Source organism: Tachypleus tridentatus, chromosome 9 (genome assembly GCF_004210375.1).
Source record: "Tachypleus tridentatus isolate NWPU-2018 chromosome 9, ASM421037v1, whole genome shotgun sequence".
NCBI classification, from domain to species: domain Eukaryota; kingdom Metazoa; phylum Arthropoda; class Merostomata; order Xiphosura; family Limulidae; genus Tachypleus; species Tachypleus tridentatus.
The window spans coordinates 130,546,402-130,562,722 of record NC_134833.1 but is presented as its reverse complement, the minus strand read 5'-3'; the positions used below and the strand labels follow the sequence as shown (position 1 = coordinate 130,562,722).

General features: G+C 30.8%; 1 protein-coding gene across 10 annotated transcripts in view; it reads right to left on the bottom strand.

The window, feature by feature from the left end:
- Positions 1 to 16,321, bottom strand: part of LOC143226386 (uncharacterized) — an 86,328-nt gene that overhangs the window by 8,452 nt on the left and 61,555 nt on the right. For 7 of the 10 annotated variants that reach the window (XM_076457287.1, XM_076457295.1, XM_076457290.1 and 4 more), the window contains 6 exons: positions 12,536 to 13,242; positions 9,175 to 9,345; positions 8,695 to 8,820; positions 6,229 to 6,326; positions 2,380 to 2,469; positions 1,084 to 1,197 (listed from right to left, as the gene is read on the bottom strand). In XM_076457287.1, the coding sequence (XP_076313402.1) occupies positions 1,084 to 1,197; positions 2,380 to 2,469; positions 6,229 to 6,326; positions 8,695 to 8,820; positions 9,175 to 9,345; positions 12,536 to 13,242 (1,306 nt within the window). The remainder of the gene's footprint in view (positions 1 to 1,083; positions 1,198 to 2,379; positions 2,470 to 6,228; positions 6,327 to 8,694; positions 8,821 to 9,174; positions 9,346 to 12,535; positions 13,243 to 16,321) is intronic. The other 3 variants (XM_076457293.1, XM_076457296.1, XM_076457291.1) reach the window with 2 other exon arrangements.

Below are 16,321 nucleotides of genomic sequence, written 5' to 3'. Positions count from 1 at the left end.
AAAGACAGGTGAATTGGTTTAAGAGAATAAATAACCATATAGGTTTTTCATAAATGTTTTTAAGTATTGTTAAAATAAGTGAGTTTCCTCAAAAAGTAGAGAAAAACTTGTATTTTTTTTGCACAAAATTCGTAACTAAACAAGCACAAAGATTTACTAACAAAAATATGATTTTGCTGAGAAATACTCAGAAATTAAAATTAGTAATTTATAATGTTAATATCTATTTGTGTAAAAGAAAAATCAAACAAATACACACAAATATACCAAAATGACTTGAACAATAAACTACAAAGCAGAAACACACTACAATATTTTCTAAAATTAAAAAACCTGAAACAGTGCCAGTGCTCAAGTCATTGTGCAAAGTACCACAAAACCATTATGACACTTTCTGGAATCTCACTGACAAATAAAAATATTTTTGCATCAAACTATGTTCAAATTTGATCACACACAGGTGATTAAATTTATGATAATAAATATTGGATATAAAAAGAGAAAATGAATAAATAAAGAATTCTATTCTTTTCATTTAACCAATAAATATTGCTGATGAAGTACATGGCAAATCATTCTGTATATACTTCTGTTGTTTTTTAGCTCTATTACACTAAAGGTGCACTGAGTTGTTATTATTCAGAACCTTGTAGCCACACACCTACAGCACAGTATGATCAGTTAATTAATTCTACAATATTAACAGTGGAAAAAATTGAAATGTAATCCAAACAAACAGTTTTTAGTGATACTAGTTTTAGAACTTTTACATTTCTATTTCATAAACTTAATTTTTTGTTTTAGCTGTTTTCTTTTTCTCTTTTTTGTATAGGTAGGTTATTTTCAATGAATATTTAACTGTTGTTGAAATTAGCACATTTTGACACTTGTTTAAGACTCTAGCTCCGAAGAAGTTCAATTAATATTTTAAAAACAGAACTTGAACCAATTATATTTACAATATAAATAAAATTAAAGTACACCATTGCTAAACATGGTTATAATAGCTCCTACTGCTTTACAAAGAAAGCATTTTACTAAAGAACTTCAACAAAGAACCTTTGTCATCACAGTTTTTGTTACCTTTGTCATGGCATCTTTTTTTTCTTTTTCTGCTACTCTTTCTGGCCACGTTCTCTGGGAAACACGGATTGGATGAACAGAATGATCTTTTGGATTTGGGCATAAATGCTGGTTCTGTAGATTGCAGCCAATTTCCCAAGAAATAACAGCCATGCAAAGCATTGAAGAAAATTGTTAGTTCAAAAAGAGGTTAACAAGAAGAAGAGATTATATTCAGCATAACAAACCTACTTACATACAAGGCAACAAACTTAGCATGAACAGTAGCATTGTTATTGTTAAATAATAGCAGGTTTCAGGTTTAACAGAGAAGCTGTGAGCAAGATTGCCTCAGAAGATATAAAGACCAGTGAATAATACCAGTAACAGAATAATCCTAATCATTGATAAGAATTATTGAGCAAAAGTAATGAAAATGTATAATAACACCATGTAACAAAATTTCTACTTTTTCTTGTTCCTGGGCAGAAAGTGTTATTTCTTATGCCTAAAGCAAATGGAAAAAGACCTATTTTTCTTTTCAAACTTTGCTTTTGTGACCTAGGAGCATATAACAAAAACATGATGGAAGACTATATTTTGGCTGATATAAGAAAGTGATTTACATTACAGTCGCAAATTTCAAAAAACTACTCACTTCTAAACATTTTTGTATAACTAATATAAATACATGTAAATCTTGATTCATATGTTGTTTTATTCAGACCTTATGTAAATGAAAATGTGCGAATTTGCCCGTTTTTACATAGAAACTAAGTTAATTTCTAAATTTCATTATCCAGGTCATAAATGCAAAGTTTGAAGGAAATAATAGCCATTTTCTGTACTTTTACAACATAAGCAATTAAGAAATAACACATACTATCAGGAACAAAATTTGTGTTACAGAGTATAATATATCAATAACACTGTATCTGCTATATCCAGTGTCAATAAGGCCTTTTCACCCAAATAATTTGTCATTAACATTATTAATGTCACAACACTCCAGAATAAGGTTAAGAATTATTTAAAAATGCATTACTTATTTGAATACCCTTTATTATTAATTATCATTTTCTTAAATTGACCGGCTCACTATTTGAAAGAACTGGCAAACCAGCCAACTTGTCTTCTTGATATTCGATGCAATAAAAAAAACTGGTTAAGTTATATTGATAATGCATTATTATATTTCATTATATATATTTTTTTTTGTTTAGTCAGATATACTAAGTAATAAGAGAAATTATAGCACTATAATTCTTCTTTGCTTGAGAAGAAAAATAAAACAATGTTTCATTACATTATCTTTACCTCTGTGTTGTCGTCTTTTTTTTTGTCTTTTTCTGCCACTTCTTTTGGGCATGTTCTCCGAGAAACATCATGTGGAGATGAAGAATGATTCTGTGAGTGAAAAGTTTAGTTCACGAAAACAGTTCATACAAAAACAAATAGTGTTTGAAGATTTTTATACCACAGCTTAGTTAAAAATCACTAAGCCTTCTATTAATCAGTGTCACTGAGAGCTGGGTTAAAAAAAAGTACAAGCCTCAAGCATACAATAGGCTAAACCTTCTTGCAAAAACAAAACAAAAATCTACTAAATCTTGCCAATTTTACAGCTGAGTAAGAACACAGTCATTGAACTTTGTAAATTTCATTAACTGGCTGTAAGACACTAACTCTCTCAGCATGGACTCAGTTGAGATGACCAACCAACTGACTTCTTTATACACATTTAAAGTCTTTATATATTTGATTATAGTAACTTTTATATAGTATGTGCATCTTCACAAGCTTAGCAGTCTTTCAATAAACATTATAAGTCTTTTACATACAAAAAATAATGAAGTATTTTTGATAAAATAGAAAAAGATTTATCTGAGAATATTTATTTTGATTAATTCAAGTACAAAGTGATTTTTCATATTATGATTAAAAATGCTTTTTCCAAAATCTTAATTTTTTTGTCTAATCTCTAATACCTCCCTAAATATGTTTCAAATGTTTGTTTCCACTAAAACTATTTTTTTTAATCAGTTATTATCTCTACCCTAATTCCATACAACGTTGGTCAATTTGACTGACCTCGTAACCAGTGGAAAAACAAATTATCATTTTTTTCTTTCTAGAATGACTTCAAATTCTAACATGAAACTACAATAATTTATCCTAAGTAGCTTTAAATTTATAACAGTATTAATATTATTTTTATTTTAAATTTCATTGTTTTATTGCCCTTTGAACTATGTCTAACTACTATTCACACCATTATAAATTCTAAATCATATGGAGAATTTCCCAAATTATCCCATTATTTCTAGTATTCAAAATGTACAACAAAGTCATTACAAAATCATCCAAGAGTTGTTATTCTTCTTGTGGGAACAAAGCTTGTAGGAGCAGAGAACATTGTCACATAATGTAATTTGACAGATTAAAACCTTTGCTTTCTATTGGTTATAGAGGGTGTTCAGAAAGTTGCTGTGCAGTTTTGCAATCATATGTTATTATATTTCAGATTTTGATCCCAATATGGTTTTAATAACGAAAGAATATGTATGGCTCATCAAACATGTATTCCAAGAAGGTGGTAGATGTGGTGCAACAGCGATTTGCTGAAAAATTCCCACATACACCTGTTCCACATCTCAATGCAGTTCGTAACCTTGTTAATAAGTTTGGGAAACAGGATCAGTGAATGATGCCAAACACTGTGAAAGGCTAGCAAAGCTATTGGAGGAGAAACTGTTGAATATTTCTGACAGTGTGATGAAGAGTCCATCAAAATCATTACGAAAGTTAGCTCAGCAGCATGATATTGGTCTTGGAACTGCTCATAAGGCCGTGAGAAAGAAAATAAAGCTCTTCCCATACAAAATAATGGCAGTACAAGAACTGAAAGCAACTGATAATGAAAAACGAATACGCTTTGCACATGGTTTAACCGATTTATCGAAGAGAATACAGCTAATGTGTTGGATGCGACCTTTTTCACCGACGAAGCATTGCTTCATCTCTCGGGTTATGTTAATTCACAAAATTCAAGATTGTGGTCATCCAATAATCCTCACAGTTTGCATGAAACACCTCTACATGATTTCAAGGTTGGTGTGTGGGTTGTGATTTCCAGATGTTGAATTGTTGGCCCTATTTTCTTTATGAACACAATAAACAGCCAGCACTATTGTTTGGAGATTCTTCACACCTTCATCGGTCAGATGACAAGTGATGAAATCAATTACTCATGGTTTCAACAGGATTGTGATATTGCCCACACATCTCACAGATCTATGCGGTTATTAAAGGAATGTTTTGGAGACTGCATTATTTCCAAAGATGTGTGACCCCCACGCTCACCAGATCTTAATCCACCAGACTTTTATCTATGGAGAGCAGCAAAATCTGCAGTGTGTTGAGATCATCCACGTATGTTGGATGACTTGAAAGCAGCAATAACAGCATTCATTCAGTCTATTTCAAGCCAGCAACTGATAGCAGTGTTTAGAAACAAAATAAGAAGGATCCAGGCCTGTATTGATGCTGACGGGGTCACTTTCAACATTGTTTATAAATATCATTCATATTTACCTCCCATATTCTATATTGAAACATGTCTGTTAATGAATATATAAGTGCACAGTGACTTTCCAAACAACCTGTAGATAATACAGAATTACACATAAGAGACCACTATTAACAAATCCTGAAATATAGAATATAACAGTTGGGTGTGGCAAAAGGGTCCGATTTTCTATTTGATGGCTCTTTAATCAAATAAAATTCAAGGCCATAAAATTATGATTTATCTGAACAAGGACAAATTTTATAGTGAGTAACTTATGCTACATTTCGTACTTATTGGAGAGATGGTGAATAAAACATTTTTCACACTAGGAGAAATTTAGGATTTTTCTAAATATTGCTTTATGATATTATGAACTTAAAACTTGTATACTATTAAAATATGGATTATTTGCTATGACTGTAAGCTACACTCATTGGTACTATATACACAGAAAATTATTTAATGAAATTTTGAATGTAAGTCATTAAAACCTTGTGACATGCACAGTAAAGGGTGCTCGTGAGAACAGGGTTAAGAGCTTTAATATTTACAGTGTACTATTTTTTACTTTCAATGAAAAAACACCAGAATTTCATAACTACCCCTACAGTTTTCCTACAGACCCCATCAGACCCCCGATAAGTTATTAGATTCTCTGATACAATTTTTCTGTTGCATATTTAAGGCTATATGATAACAAAATAAATCTGTTAAACTGATTTTCTGAGAGAGATGCAAAGAAGAAACTATGTGTAAATACTTTATGTGTTGGATTGCTAAAAGAACATCTACTATTGAGTGAGTTAATTTCATTAAGTTTTCTTGAAATGGTATAAAGAGATGTGTCCTTTAACACAGCAAGAGTTTTTTTTAATTAACAATAGCTAATAAAATTTATATTAGTTTTATTTCACAGAAGTTTTTCTTTTTTTTAAGCAATAATATAATGCAATGCTATCACATTAAATAAAGATGATTTTTTTAAAAATAAGACAATTACAGGTTTCCATCCAAGACCTTCCCCTCAGTAATGGCCCTAAGAAAAAATATTAACCTATATTTTGCTGCTTTAAATCCAGATACGTGCTTTACTTCAAACAAAGTGAAAGTTCACTTTTTTTTTTACCAAGAAAAAGCCAGTTTCATAAGCATTGAAGACCTATCATATGAAATACCCTCATTCTTCAATAATAGTCATCAAAGGTACCGTGAGCATGTGGTAGCTTTCATGCATGCACAGATGCACTGGATGGTCCCAATAAACTGAAAATGGCTATTTTGACAAGCCACACTAATCCAAAATGTTCCCTAATATGAAAACTGCTTTGAAATAAAAATGCACTAAACATGGGATGCCAATATATAAATTACAGTTACTGAGTTCTTAAACTACACAGGTTGTGGTTTATACAACAAAATATGAAAGTGTTCCACTAAATTCAATTGACGATACATGAAACATGTTCTCTGTTTACTTTGTTTACCTTTTACTTAAGAAATAATGTTATTCTTAAAATGTATTTATTACCATTTACTATATACCATACTAATAGCACTTAAAACCTGTATTAAAATATGATAGAAAAAAACTTTACCTTAAGCACTTGTTGCTTTGTAACGTTTTCTGAGTTGTCACAACTTAAGTCTGGTTTTTTTGTTACTTCTTTTATGTTTTCTGTTTTATTAAGATCACCTGCAACATTAAGTCAAATATTCATCATAAACACCGATATTTTCCAAAGTTAATTGCTAAAACTTCTACACTGAAACTAGCAATCACAAAAGCCTAATAACAGAATCATTAAAATAATTTTTATGTAAATTTATTCTAGCTTGTTTAACATCATGATGTTACTTCCAGTGACATAAGAAATTATTATATTTTGTTTACAACAATGGTGCAAAAGTATTATCTTTAATATTGCTTCCTTTGGTATGGGAGGTTGGTTCCAGTTTACACACAATGATAAACTAAACTATATTCAATTATCCTTCCACAGTACACATTAGTCTGAGATTAATATTGCTTCCTTTGATATGAGAGGCTGTTCTAGTTTACATACAATTATACATAAACTATAATTATATTCAACAATGCTTTGATGTGGGAGACTATCCTAGTTTGTTTACAACCAGTATGCATTAGTGTACCATTAATGTTGCTTCCTTTATCATGGTAACAGTGGTGTAATTTTTAATACCGTTTTTTGATGTAGAAAATTACTCTAGTGCATTGACAATCATAGTACAGTAGTATCTTTAACACTGCTTTCTCTGATGTGGGAGACTGTTAAAGTTACTCAAAGTTAATGATAGAACAGGGTGCAAAATTAACATATTCCTAGTGCTCTTAAAATGACATCAGGTACATAAACATTCACACAAATAAGCTTTAAATGCACAAAACATATTTGCAGAAATTGTTTCCTACAACATAGAATCCACCATTTCTGGATATTAAAGAGCAAAGCTTTTTTCTTCACATAAATCAATATTTTGTATCTTCTTACCATGCATCTAATTTCTTATGGCCAAAACCACAGTAAGTTCAAAGCTCCTTTTGTTTATATAATCTATTATATTATAGATCATTTGCCTGAATTCAACTAAATTGTTAAATACACCATTCTCCATTAAAACATGTGCTGGGCATAGATTAAAAATTAATGCAATTTACAAGTCAGCACCATGTTAAATAATCTACCTCAGCCACTGTTAGTTGTTAAAGTCATGTGTTTGTTTGTTTTTGTATTTCGCGCAAAGCTACACGAGGGCTACCTGCATTAGCCATCCCTAATTTAGAAAGACTAGAGGGAAGGCAACTAGTCATCACCACCCACTGCCAACTCTTGGACTACCCTTTTACCAATGGATAATGGGATTGACTGCCACATTATAATGCTCCCACGACTGAATGGGCAAGCATGTTTGGTGCGACAGGGATTCGAACCCGTGACCCTCGGATTACGAGTCGAGTGCCGGCCAAGCCGAGCCCTAAAGTCATGGGAGCCTACACAGATTGAAAGAGCATTGATATTTTGCTTATTAGGATGAGTAATCAGCAGTTTATGTATATCACTTTCCAATGTGTGTATGTCTGTGAATGACTTGTGCTATTTTTAAGCCTGGATCTAAACTAGTACTGGTAGCAATAAAAGAATGCAAGTCCTAATGGCAAAGTAGAAGGCATGTATATATATAGTTCTCAGTAGTATTGATAAATACTTTAACCGTATGTGTACAGGCAGACGTCAAACTGCACGTCACAACAGAGTGCCATTCAACATGGTATTATGTATTTGATATAAGAATTATCAACTATACATCTTACTCTATACTGTTCATATAGGTACAGTTTACAATACAGTACAAACAAGATAAAATATACAAATATACTGAAAAAATGCAGAAATACATTTCAAATATTTTAGATGTTATACAAATTCAATAAGCAAACTGTATGATGGACAAAACTACTTTTATTTTTCACATGAATTCATACTTAGACTTGTCAGTGTGAACTATATTGACTTCACAGACATATCTTTAGTACAAGTACTTTAGTAGCATACACAAATTCCTGTATATAACATTCTTGTACATTTACCTCAAAGCTTGACACACTGCATAAATGCAAACAGTGAAACTGAAATTATAGTCAACATTCTTTTATAATACAAGGTTAGTGCTGTGTATTAACCCCAACACATTTGGTTAAAGTTAACTGCATAACACTACTATTACTATCACTGTTATATCAAGAGAATAATTTCTCATCAATATATATATATATAGTTCTAGTGATTTACACAATCTTAGCCCTAGATTTAGCCTAACTTTAAAAATGAAACATGATGTTTCCACACACAGCCCTAATTAAATTTACAACACAACTGCTTACATCCAAATCTGTATCAAACTCAGTCTACTCTAGCCACTACGTTTAGACCATACCCTGTACATTTTATTTTAATACAAATTACTAAGTTTTGTTTCTCACAAACTTCCATCTCATTCTGTAAGTTATGTTACACTATCAAACTATTTCTAAACCAACTTACTGAAGCTAAACATTGTTCTAGATGACAGCCTTCCTTTTTTATTAATAGCAACTACTGTGTATTCCCCCTGATCCTCAGGTGTAAGTCTTTGAATTTCAATCAGCCATTCACCATAACCTTCACACTCTGAAAGAAACCAGTTTATTAACTGGATAATAATAGAAGACAATCTTATAAGCACTCAAAACTCATCAAAACAACTGTGTTGTGTAGAACAGACAAAAAAAAAAATATTTATGCTTTCCAATATTTCAAAACTTACTAATGCACAAACCACTACTTACAAACATTCTCAGAATACTGACATTTAATAGTAGACTTATTAAAAGTTTGGAACCGCAAAGGTCATAACATCAAATTATTTCTTTGTAACATTAAAGGTAAAATTCATGTCTGTGATTGATTAGTCCAAAGACCTCAATCACAACTGCAACATTAAAGAAAGTATTTCACAGCAGTAACAATACTTTAAAAACATACCAACAATCACCCTTCCTCCTACATTCAAGAGCTGGTCATTGTGATACAATACAAGTCGAGGATCTGGGTATCCACTTACTGTACAGCGTAGCCTTCCCAGAAATCCCTCAGCGCCTTCTACTACTCGTAATGGCTCAACAAATGAAGGAAGATTCCAAGCTCGAGTGGTCTCTGTAACAAGATAGACACAGTAAGGAAATATTTACTGACTGGTTTCTTCTGAATGTATTAGATTTATTCCACAACACAAAGTTATTTCCTTTCATCTTCCAACTACAGTAGCAGTACACCAATATCCTAACAATCAATGAGAACAAAGTTAAAATACATGTTCATTATATGCTTGTTTACCAATGCTAAGTGCAAATGAAATAATTCAGAAACTCAAGGTCAGTTACTGAAATTATGTTTTGCAATGCTATATTGGTAAATCTTAATGAATGTGTAAGTGCCAGAAAATATTCAACAGCAACTTTTTCTAGATGTGAGACACTTTGCCACACATACTATATATAAATTACCTGCAAAGTTATTATAATAATAAATTAAATAAGTACAAAGTTTCAAGAAGTGTGTGTTTTAATTTGATGCAATTCTGTAAAACACATAGAAAGCAGTTAGTGCTTGCTTAAATATTAAACTTTACAAAACCCCTAACTTTAGTTACTATGAAAACTTGAAAAGTAGAAAAAGTTTGAATACAAAATGAAACTTGTTCTACTGAAATTATTAGAGATTGATTCAAAGAATGTGAGAAAGACCTTTAAGTTGGTAACCACAGTCACCAAATTTCAACGTTACTAAACCTTTGTTGATCATTTCTTGAAACCAATTTCTGAAGCATATTTCCACTACCAACATCATTACAATAACTAGGAGAAGCTTTGATCGATGAATAGTAAAGTATATCATTGGCTAATAATGTACAACACATTCTTTCTCACATTCTTTGAATCAATCTGTAATAATTTCAGTAGAACAAACTTGTGCATTGTCATCCATTAGGAAATAAAGTGTTCAACATATTAAAAACCTGGTCCATAAGAAGGTTTAAATAATCATCTGATGTTAGAATATATTCTCTAATCTGTTCCAATAAAAAAATGGTCCATTTCTTTGCAAATCCTTCTTCATGCTTAAATGGTAGCACAAGACACTAAAGGGTTAAGCCATTTTTGGTGTTAACCTTACATAAACACATCCATTTTATGAAAATTGTGTTAATATGATTCATCTGATCAAACTACATTTCTTCCACAGGGTTATGTCAATTCACAATACAAATGGGACAACTGCAAACATCAAGTGATAAAAAAATTCACATGTGACACAGAGACTACAGCAGGTATACAAGCTCACTCCACCAGGGTATTTCCACAGAACAAACAGAAGTAGTCAATCTGACTCAAATAAAAGTTAAAAGACCCAATTCATCCACAAATTCATCTGGAGACCACTGATAGCTGCCAAGAATTTATTTAGGGGGAGACATTGTGGAGCAAGAGCAAGGATAAAACATTTACAAGAAAATGTAACTGGTAAAAAAATATCATATGAACCATTTTGGGTCCCCATATATCCAAGAAAACAATTTTCATCTGTGGAAACAAAATATATATCCACCAGAAAGTAGAACACCAAAGTGTGCGAACAGACTAATAAGAGCATTAGATCTATCTATCCCATCACGTAATAAAAGTGGTAAATCTTCCAGCATGAACCAAGAATATCAGGCGAAGGAAGAAAAGCTAAATAATCCTCCTCATCTTTCCACCAATAAGGGATGAGTAGACTCAAAGTGTACAGAGAAAAGTCCCAAAATTTCACAAATTTAAGTGACTAATCGACAAAAAGGAGGAGGAGATGTTTCATCAAAATTGGACTCGTGAGAAGCCAAATTAGTAAAGAAATGTGTCAAAACAGCACATTCTAAATTCTCTCTAGAATAACTAGGATTAACAAATCAACACAAACAGACTCAATAAAGAGGTACTAGATAGCAAAGAAGGAATAGTGTATGTCGAATTAGCCAGTGTTAATAATAGTAATACATGAATTTATATCTGCAAATAGTTATTTTTTTCTTTTTAAATGGAATTATAATTATATAGAAATCAACAAGGTAACAAGGATATCAAAATCTATAAAACATGACAAAGACTCTGTCAAGAAAACGTTATTTGAATAAGGTGTTTATATACAATACCAGAATAGAGAGTGCACTAACTTGAGTGAAAAAATTTGCAAGTTAGATATTGCTAAGGGCATTTAAGCAAGGTATAAAACACTAGAGCAAGCAATATCAATGCTTTGATAGGCAAATTCAATGTCGTGGAAGAGCTACAGCATCAACAGATGATAAATATGTTTTGGAACACAAATGACATCAGTATAAATTCATTCAATTATAAACAAATTGACACAGAAAACATAGCATTATCTCAAGGATTAAGATTTGATCTAAATCTCTTAAAAACTGAAGTTTCATGATAATCTGCTTAGCTATCAACTTCATTGAAGAACCTCAGAAGGACAGATTAATCCATTGACACATACACTTCAGTAATACATGTACACATATATTTAATATACACTTGAATGGTTTATTTAAGTGCATATAGTTTTAATTAAAACCATACTAGCTTATTATAAAAGGAGGTATGAAAGAAGTTAAATAAATAAAAATAAGGATAACAATTACTAAACCTGTTAAAGATAATAAAATTGCAATCTTAAATAAAGAAAATTATAATGTTCCTACAATTCTAAATATTACTTAATTTTGCATTCTAGAAAAGACCCATCTAAATTGAGAAATTATGTTTTCTAAGTATTTGTTGAAGTTGAAGAAAATCTTATAAAAGAGAAATTATACAAGGAAGTAAAACAAACTGGTTCACATGGGGGGTATTTTTTATTGATTTCCAAAAACACACAAATCAAAATGTCTCTTGATATCTATCATACCAAATACTAAATATCATAACCATTTATCCAAATTTTTAAGTATTGGTTTAAAGGAATTTATATGCAATAATTATCCTTGGAAAGACAGCTTAAGAGTTTGTTAACAATATCAGAGTTAAATTTTTTTTTAATCTCAGATGGCTGGTATGGGTATTAAGAGTTAAATTTTGACAATGTGGTAACTGCTAATTTTGATGTAGAATATATTTCTATTTAAAAAAAAACATTTTTAAAGCATATAAATAAAGGATATCAACTGTCAACATTTGGGTCAGAAATGGAGCAAACAGCACACAAGGCTTGATCTTTATGTAGTAAAACAATTTTACTGGTCATTGAAACATGTTAGTACAAATTACCAGCTACAGTTTACTCATTCTGTAAAAGAACTTACCTTTAACTTTCAGCGTGAAATCTGACCAATGCTGACCATCATTATTAAAAACCACACAAGAATAAGTCCCAGAGTCTTTTGTCTCTGTATCATAAATTTCCAAAAGATGTCTCCCTCTCATGTAACATATTTGATACCTATCACCATTACTAAGCAGATCACCATCTTTGTACCATGCTACATCCAGTGGCCTTGAGCCATAAACACTACAGAGAAAACGAGCAACTTTTCCTTCATGAATACTGATACTATCTGGTTCTTCAACAAAACGTGGATTCGAAGTTGGTGGTTTTCTTGAACTTGGAGACTGATAAGCAGGAACAGACAGCTGCAATTTGGTTGGAAGGGGTGAAACTGTTCTTCGTGGTTTTGGAACAGGACGTTCCAATGATAAAGATTGGTTCTGAAAGTCAGAAAGATTATCTTTATTGCCAGAAACCTGGTTCTTATTGGGAGAAATCTGAAATGGACTTGGAGAAACTTGATTTTTAATAGGCGAGACCCAGTTTTCATTCACTATTTTTTCATAAGAGTTTTCCTTCCCTTTAAGTCCAAACTCTGAAACAATATTTCTAGCCAGTTGGAGCAGTTCTGGACATGCTTCTATTTGTGGAGACAGACTTTCTTCTTCAGATTCGCTATCACTCTGCAAGTCAGGAGACCCAGCCGAGTTCCTTTCTGTAAGATCTGACAACTCATCCAAGTCTCTAGAAGAGAAATTCCTTGAATTCTGAAATCTTATCTAATCTCATTTTAGGAAAATATACTACAGTGTAAGTTTAATTTAAAGGAAATTATTCCACCAATAAAAACACAAAACCTGATGCACTGAAGTACGGTTTAACAAAATCAATAACTGGCTCTCCATTGAAATAAAATATTTATGAACTAATTATTCAAATATCTACGTAAAGCTTTATTCATGCAAGTGCTATTCAGGTGAAAGTCTTGGAATTCTACTGACAAAAGTTTTTCAAGGTGTATGTATATATATTATAACCATAAATTTTTAAGCCATAAACAAAACACATTAACATGAAACAAACTACACTACATATATTTTTTAAAAGGATCCTAAAGTACAAGTTACAATGTGGAATTATAAAACGTGTTCTAGGTTTCTGAAATGACTGCTGAAGTAGGACCCATATTGCAATGGAGATACACTGTCTACCAGTCTTAACCTCCAATTCACTAGTCTCACATAAGAAATAGACACAACTTCCCACATCTATATTACCCTTCACTGCCAACAGACAGTTTTGGGACGATAATTGCTCTCCCAAGTTAAAATAAGATAAACATAAAAATATGAAAAATAAAAAATGAAAATAAGGTACCACCATTTGGGGGTAAGTAAGATAAAACTTACCTCTTGAAGTTAGCATTCCTTCCACCACTATGGTAGAGGCACCAATTAACACAACATCAGACATGAGTAAAGTGATAGTTTACTGTGACCATCATGCTTTTATATGGGGCTTAAGGAGTACATCCGCATAAAGCAGTGACAAGTCCTTAGATGACCTTATTTTTTAACTTAAAATGGCTTATAAATTTATGGTTATAATTAATCAGAAGTTGAAAGTTACTGTTTTTAATGCAGTCCTTCCTCATAATTTTGTTTACTCATTTGGCTTCATTTGAATGTAATTATTTAATTTCACTAATATATATATAAAATGCATCATTACAATATAATTAATAAACTATCTCATGTCATTTTTCACAGAACAATGCACAACACAAGAAATTGAACACTTAAGCTTCTTTAAAAAAGCTTTACATGTATTCTTCTCATGGTTGCTTGTTTTTTGTTTTTTTTAGGAAGTTTAAGATACACTCATCTATAATTATAAACCTAAATGCACTTTAATCGTCAGCAATTTTTTCAACCTTCCTAGATCATCCTAAATTTAAATTATTTGACTTAAAGATTAAATAAAGATTACAATATACCAAATATAATGCTACAAAACAATCTTATTATCCAAACTTTATGATTTTAAGTAACAAGTATGAAATGGCAACTATACAACTACTGCAGCTGCTGGATATTGAATAATGTTTCATAACTGTGTTATAATACTACCTGAAAAAAATATCCACTATTAAAGACCTTTTTCTTTCCAACATATAGATAAATTAAAAATGAAAAAATAAAATGCATTCTTAAAGAATTACTGAATTAAATGTTCTTAATTAAATGTTTAGAAAATTAATCAAAATTACATTCTGTGAGAATTTTTCAAGTATAAAATGCACTTCTGTATGTCATATATCAAAATCTCCATAAAAATAACAATTCTATTATTATTTCTTAATTTTTAGTATTTATATCGGTAATTTACAAATAAAAAAATTATTTCTGCCCATCTCAAAGCAGATTTATAGCTTCTAAGAAATTAGATAATAATTCTCATAGTATGATAAAGGTTTTTTTCTTCTCTTTCACTGATTTTATTAGTACAGCATCTTGTATCCATCCATTTATAATCTTACAGCATTTGATCTTAATTCCTAACTAATGAAGCTCAACTTTGAAAATAGCTACATGTAAATTTGAAGTACCATTATATAGAGCAACTTATAGACTATTTACGTAAATGCAGAGTGAAGATGATGGCATAAGTACTTTATGGTTTTCATATGAATAGATCTACCCCTTTCAAAAAACAATAGAATCTAATGTAAAGTTTAGAAGATGTAGCAACAATCCATAAGTCAAAGAACTGTATTATAGTTTCTAGTGATGTTCTATTAGTTTCTGAAAAGATTTTTGTATTAACTTAAATTTGTTTGAAAGGTACAGAAATTTTCTTCAATGATAAGAAGACATTCAGTAAGATTAGTTAGGTGTAGCAATTGTGGTATGCTGTGGCAAAATGTTCTTACAACTCATGTTTACCATATTCAAATAATGCAAATACAAAAGAACTAATTACTTATGGGAAAAAAGTACTTTTCTGAGAGAACAGTTTTTAGTCAAGATAACTTGTAACTATCTTATCCTGATGACATTTTGAATGGATACATTCTTGTTCACTGATAAATTTTCGTTAACTTAAATGGTGTTTTTTATATTTTATAGCCCACTGTGGTAACTACTGCAAAAGGTAAAATAAAGTATCAAAAGAAAGATGTTAATAAAAATCAGTCAAGTTGAAACTGACTAAAGATACAAAATAAAGCTAAAATTAAATCAATTTCTGTGAACTTAAAACTAGATTCTCTTTGGTGTGTTTATTCTAAGTTCCATGAAATATGATTAAGCATTTAAACTGTGAGAAGGTAAAAAAGCAAAAGATCAGCAACATTCTGCTTGTAAATAAAATGTGTTACAGAAATCAACTCGTAAATAAACTAATTTACAAAAATAGATATATCTTTGACAAAAAAATGTAAAAACACACAACATCAAGGAACTTTTAATAGATGTAAGTCATTCAATAAGTATTATTACAAGAAATAAATGGTGCATTAAAATCTCAAATATAGTTTTTCATGGAAACATCACAGTGAAATTCCAGTAACTCTGCAAATCACTAAATAAATAATTATTAACAACTAGCAATAACATCAAGCTTTGCGAGTTATTAGGTTAACAGTGTGTGTATTTCTGAACCCATTTTAGCATAAAAGTATAACCAATATACTCAAAGTTAAGCAATGTGGCATGAAAGCCATTGTTGGAATGCATAGTTACCAGAATGCATTGGCTTTTCTAATATATTAGAAGTTGTTAAATAAAATATGTGAAAAACCACATAGATAACGGAACTAATA